The 6,731-nt window shown below is 42.6% G+C and overlaps 1 protein-coding gene across 6 annotated transcripts in view; it reads right to left on the bottom strand.

Annotated features, from left to right (window-relative positions):
• The window catches only part of Elf2 (E74 like ETS transcription factor 2), an 89,379-nt gene that overhangs the window by 67,692 nt on the left and 14,956 nt on the right, over positions 1–6,731 (bottom strand). For 5 of the 6 annotated variants that reach the window (XM_026783040.1, XM_013348831.2, XM_026783055.1 and 2 more), the window contains 2 exons: positions 4,715–4,799; positions 2,106–2,340 (listed from right to left, as the gene is read on the bottom strand). In XM_026783040.1, coding sequence (XP_026638841.1) covers positions 2,106–2,177 — 72 coding nt within the window. In that variant the 5' untranslated portion in view covers positions 2,178–2,340; positions 4,715–4,799. The remainder of the gene's footprint in view (positions 1–2,105; positions 2,341–4,714; positions 4,800–6,731) is intronic. The other variant, XM_013348832.2, reaches the window with a different exon arrangement.

Raw genomic sequence — 6,731 nt, forward strand, 5'->3', positions numbered from 1 at the left:
TCTGTAGACCAGGCTGGTCTCGAACTCACAGAGATCCGCCTGCCTCTGCCTCCAGAGTGCTGGGATTAAAGGCGTGCGCCACCATCGCCCGGCTGTTTTATATTTTCTAAAGATGCCCGTGGCTTCAATAAGGTTTAAGTGCACCTTCCTCCAAAGGCTCAAGTAATGGAAGCTTGGTCCTCAGTGTGGCAACATCCAGAGGTAGATGATGGGGAACCTCCTTCAATAATGGCCTTTGATAGGCTGGACCAGGTAGGGCGTGGCTTTGGTACCAAAAGGCCAGCAGGACCACCCTGTAGCTCTCTCGCTCCCTGTTCCTGTTGTTTCCTTGTGGTGATCTGTGTGTTCCGTTTTAATAGAGAAAACCTTAGTATATTTTAGGAGCTAGCTGGGATTCCTTTATTCGCGTTCCCCCGTCAGATGCGTTCTGCTTCAGATGGAGTCTGCTGAAATGTTTCCATGTCACTCAAAGTGCCGCACACCTTCAATCCCAACACTAGGGAGGCAGAGGCGGGAGGATCCCTGTGAGTTCCAGGCCAGCCTGGTCTACAGAGCGAGCGCTAGGACAGCGGCATTTGATTCATAATGAAGTAGTTGGCTAATAACTGCTAAAAGGACTGATGAACAGTTGTGGAATTTGAACAGAAAGTTGTTCCCACGCTGGCACCACAGCACTTCAAATGTCCACTAAGCAGGCTGGCTTCTTCTGACACCCTTCCATAGAATATAACAGCCCTGTTATATCACATTAATCATTAGTCAATAATAACTTGATAAATTCACAATTTTTTCCTCCATGCTATGTTCTGACCAGAAATCCTTGGGATTCCATATAAAAGAGGAAAACATAAAGGAAGTTTCTGAAAACAAACCTAGATTCTTGTCCTCTATACTGTTATCTTTTAATCAGTAAAACATAAATATACTCTGCAAATCCACTGTCCATGGCAGCTCTCTTCACATGGTAAACATTAACACCACAAAGCTAGGGCACAGAAAAATAATTTGAAAGAGAAGCAGCACTCACTGGGTGATATCAGATGAGAGAGCCCACCCTGGCCTTGATCTCCTCTAATGAACTCTGACCCATTTTAGTAGTCTTTAAATACAAAGGGAACATGTAGGACTTAGCAAACGCACCGACAAAAGAAAAGTGTGTCCCATGAGTCTTCCCACAGTAGGTCCGTGTCTTACAGACTGAACAGACAGCAAGAAAGGGAAAAGCTCCAGATCACAGCACACACAAGTGTCCTCACAGTTATCAGGCAGGACCAACCCCAGTGACAGCAGCATCTCACAGAGAAGAGACCCCCAAGGTGCTGCTAACCAGACACCTGCACGACAGCACTGTTACAACTGCATCGTTTCCACACTCAGTCTCTACCCAAGGGTGGGAAGAGAAAGCAGAGGAGAAAATCTGCTTTCTGCTCCTGCCTCTTCCTTCAGTGCTATCTATCTGTAACAACAAAACAACCAAACACACTTAAGAGACTCAAAATCCTACCTGCATGAGATCCAAAACGTTTTCTGGTTAAATACATAACTGCACATATTAGATTAAAATATCAATCCTGAATTAGACATAACAGAATAACTAAGACATAAAGATAATACAGAAAGCAAAGGAAAGTTTCTAACTTAAGATGACTGCAATTTTGGTATTTAAATACATTATTTCTCACTCTCCATAATCTAAGAAAATAGATATTATCAGAAACTTATTGTTTCCTTTTTTCCAGACAGGGTTCCTGGCTGTCCTGGAACTCTCTCTATAGACCAATCTGGCCTCAAACTCACAGAAACCCACCTGCCTCTGCCTTCCAAGTGCTGGGATTAAAGGCATCTGCCGCCACCACCCAGCTAGAAACTTAACTGTTATCTAAACTAAGGTAACATCCTTCTTCCTTCTCTTTCCTCTTCCAAACTCATCCTAGCACACACATCTTGCATCATCTGTTCACTGTTACTGACATAAAAACACCTGCACAATTTTCTGCACTGTACATTTCTACTCTCAAATACCCATTTCTGTGAGTTATGTCAAGATTTACTCATGTATTGATTTCTATTAACAAAACAGAGATAAAATACAGTAAATGCCTAACCTCTTGATTTTCTACTCCATTGCTGGGAAGCTCCAGAACAGAACCTCCACTGTCAACCACTGCCGATGTCATTTTTTATTCCCTGAGGAAGTTTCAAATGGTACGAATCAATGTAATTAGAGTTCATAAAGGATGGCCAGGGCTATAGGTTTCGTTGTCATGGTTTAATTCAATAGAGACGCAGTAGATTAGACATCCAGAAGTCTAGTCTTCTAAAGATGATAAACCGGAGGGTCTAAAAAGAGGAAAAATTGAAACTGTTAAAAACATATAGTTAAGATACAAGGCAATTTAACTGTTTAATTAAAAAGGATATAGGCCTCTACGACTGTGTCAAAAGAAGGAATTAAACAGCACTCTACTGAAAAATTTGAGATTCAAATTCATTAACTTATCAAACAATATTTTACCAAGCTACTGTATAAGGATGGGTACTGTATTATAAAAGACATAATGCTAAAACTTCCTTGGGCTGGAGAGATTTCTCAGCACTTAAGAGCACTGGCTACTCTTCCATAGGACCCAGGTTCAGTTCCCAGCATCCACACTGCAGCTCATAACCATCTACAGCTACATTTCCAGCAGATCCAACGCCCTCTTCTGGCCTCCACACCAGGCGCACACACGGTACACAGACGTACACGCAGGCCAGACACCCATATACATAAAATTAGGACTTCTTTCTTTTATGGAGATGCAATATTATACCAGAATTTGTTTGTTTTGGTTGGTTCAAGGCAGGGTTTCTCTGGAGCTTCTGAGCCTCTCCCAGAACTCGCTCTATAGACCAAGCTGCCTTCGAACTCAGAGATCCTCCTGTCTCTGCCTCCAAGAGTTCTGGGATTAAGGGCCTGAATCACCGCCTGGCTTTTTTAACAGATTTTGTTGTTTTGTTTTTTTGAGACAGGGTTTCTTTGTATAGCCCTGGCTGTCCTGGAAGTCTCTCTGTAGATCAGGCTATCTCAAACTCAAAGAGATCCACCTGCCTCTGCCTCCAGAGTTCTGGGATTAAAGATGAACGCCACCAATGCTTGGCCAGATTTTTATTTTAATCTTGGATGGGGATACAGCTTATTGGTTAAGAGTGATGAGTTCAGACAGGAGGTGGTGGAGCACACCTTTAATCTCAGCACTTGGGAGGCAGAGGCAGGTAGATCTCTGGGAGTTTGAAGCCAGCCTGGTCTACAGAGTGAGTTCCAGGACAGCCAGTACTACACAGAAACACTGTCTCGAAAAAACCAAAAAGAAAAAAAGAGTGATGAGTTCAGCCCAGCGGTGCTCACGCACACCTCTAATCCCAGCAAGGGAGGCAGAGCCAATGCTTCCTTCTCAGACACTCACACACAGACACACACACTTAAAAATACATCTTTTTAAAAAGATTTGTTTATTATGTATACAATGTTCTGTCTGCACATATCCCTGCGGGCCAGCAGAGGGCACCTGGTCTCATGATAGATGGTTGTAAAACACTATGTGGCTGCTGGAAATTGAACTCAGGACCTCTGGGAAAGCAGCCAGTACTCTTAACTTCGGAGCCATCTCTCCAGCTCCCCAAAAATCTTTTTTAAAAGCAATTTTTAAACTCTTTTAAGCACACGCTGGTGTTAAACCTGGGCTGTGGGGCTTACAGAACTGCTACCTTTACAGACATCACCTTAGAGGGGCTTCTTAAATTTTCCTTCCTCCTCCTTTGTCAAAATGTATTTATTTATACTTTATTTATCCTGCATGTATGTCTATGTGTGCTGTCAGAATCCCTGGAACTGGAGTTACAGACAGCTGTGAGCTGCCATGTGGGTGCTGGGAATTGAAACTGGGTGCTCTGGAAGGAGAGCCAGGGCTCTTAACCACTGAGCCATTGCTCCAGCAGGAAACCAATACTTCTAATAAATTATGCCATTAATCTCACGCTCATAACTGACTACTGCATCATAACAAATAGAAATAAATAATAAGGAATTTCTGTAACTGTTTACTATAAAATGAAGTACCTGGAAAAAAAGTAGAAAATTCATCTTATACATATTTTTTGTTTATTTAATGTGTGTGTGTGTGTGTGTGTGTGTGTGCCTGAGTATATGTATGAGCACCATGTGAATGCAAATGCATGCAGAGGCCAGAAGAGGGAGTCAGGTCCCTGGAACTGGAGTATAGACAGTTGCCTTCTGCTGGACGTGGGTGTAAAAAACTGAACCCAGGTCCTCTGAAAGAGCAGCAAGTGTTCTTAGCCACTGGACTATCTCTCCAGGAACTTCTTTTGCATCTTAGGCAGAAAGTTAAAAAGGAAGTGTTAATATCTTAAGACTACAGAAGGAGCTGGAGAGATGGCTCAGAAGTTAAGAGCATTGGCTGCTTTTCTAGAGGTCCTGAGTTCAATTCCCAGCAACCACATGCTGGCTCACAACCATCTGCAATGAGATCTGGTGCCCTCTTCTGCAGGCATACATGTTGCAGGCAGAACAGTGTATAAAAAATAAAACTTTTAAAAAAAAGAAAGAAATTAACTGAAGAAAAATCCACAATCCCATCATACTAAAGCTCCCTGTTACTATTTCTAAAATCTGTCTTCCAAACAAATATAACAAACAGAAATAAGCTTTACTTACAATTTGAATGTTAAGTAGTCTAAGCATCCTTCACTGCTTTCCCAACTCGTCAAGAGCTAAAATCTAAACCAGCAGTTCTCTGGAACTATTGATGGAAAGGAAAAAAATTAAGTATTAACACAATTCTATTTAAAACAAAACAAAGAAACATTTTGCCTTGAATAAGTAAAACTCAGACAGTAAATACTTAATAAAACAAATTATCTTCAATAGCTGATGGCACATTTCCAAAGACGTAAAATCACTACTTCTAGATGGCTAAGGAATCACTAAATAACAACTAAGTAAGGTCAGATCCAACATGCACAGCCTATGTTCCAATCAACCAAAAGGCCTTCCTTTTTATTATTATTTTTAAAAGGGGGGGGGGCTGGAGAGATGGCTCAGTGGTTAAGAGCACTGGCTGCTCTTCCAGAGGTCCTGAGTTCAATTCCCAGCAACCACATGGTGGCTCACAACCATCTGTAATGAGATCTGGTGCCCTCCTCTGGCGTGTGGGCATACAAGGAGACAGAATGTTGTATACATAATAAATAAATAAAAATTTAAAAAAAGGAGGGGAGGGTGCACCCCTGAAACTAGAGTGACAGAAGGCTGTGAGGAACCATGTGCACTGGGGTCAAACACAGGTAGGTCCTCCAGAAAGGCTCCTGACTGCTGATGCATCTCTGAAGCCCAAACCAAAAGGTTCTAGAGTGGTGGCACTGTACCTCCTTGTGCTGCCAAGTTTTATGCCAACTTGACACAAGCTAGTCACTAGAGAGAAAGGGCCTCAATGGAGAAAATGCCTCAGTAAGGTCTGGGGCCACCTGTAGAGTATTTCCTTAGTGAGTAACTGATGTGGGAAGGCCCAGTCCATGCTGGGTGTGACCAATCCCAGGCAGGTGGTCCTGAGTGCTGTAAGAATGTATGCTGAGCAAAGCAGGGGAAGCAAGCCAGTAAGCAGCACCCTTCCATGCCTCTGCATCAGCTTCTGCCTCCAGGTTCCTGCCCTGTTACAGTTCCTGTCTTGACTTCTTTCAATGATGAACAGCCATACGGAACCCTTTCCTCACCAGCTTGCATTGGTTGTGGTGTTTCATCATAGCAATAGAAACCCTAACTAAGGGCTGGAGAGATGTCTTAGAGGTTAAGAACACTGGTTGCTCTTTCAGAGGCCCTGAGTTCAATTCCCAGCATTCACAGGGTGGCTCACAAACATCTATGAGATTTGGTGCCCTCTTCTGGAATGCAGGCATACATGCAGACAGAATACTGTATTCATAATAAATACATAAATCTTTTAAAAAGCAACAAAAAAGAAACCCTATGACACTCCCCTTCAGGAGTAAGAAATATAAAGTTTAAAAAACAAAACTAAAGAGCTGGAGAGATATGGTTCAGTGGTTAAGAACACTGACAGCTCTTTCCAGAGGATCCCGATTCAATTACCAGCACCCACATGGCAGTTAACAACTGTCTGTAACTCAAAGCTCTGACACACTCATACAGACATACAAGCAGGCAAAACACCAATGCACATAAAAGAAAATAAATAAATAAAATCAAAGAATTTAAAAAAACTAAGACTGAGTAGATCTTTAATCCAGGAGTCAGAGGCAGGCAGATCTCTGTGAGATGGATGGATGGATGGACATTTTTTTAAAAGGATGGGTATGATAGCTTGTCTTTGGTGTTGTTGTTGGTTTTTATTTTGGAAGACGGGTTCTCTGTGTAGCTTTGGTTGTCCTAGAACTTGCTCATTAGACCAGGCTGGCCTAGAACTCAGAGATCTGCCTGCCTCTGCCTCCAGAGTGCTGGAGTTAAAGGTGTGAGCTACCACCACCCGGCAGTGGTCCACGCCTTTAATTCCAGTATCTAGGAGCCAGCCTGGTTTACATAGCTCAGACCCTTTTTCACGAGTGTTCTTTTTTATTTATTTATTTTTGATTTTCGAGACAGGGTTTCTCTGTAGCTTTTGGTTCCTGTCCTGGAACTAGCTCTTGTAGACCAGGCTGGTCTCGAACTCACAGAGATC

Source organism: Microtus ochrogaster, chromosome 1 (genome assembly GCF_000317375.1).
Source record: "Microtus ochrogaster isolate Prairie Vole_2 chromosome 1, MicOch1.0, whole genome shotgun sequence".
Classification (NCBI taxonomy): domain Eukaryota; kingdom Metazoa; phylum Chordata; class Mammalia; order Rodentia; family Cricetidae; genus Microtus; species Microtus ochrogaster.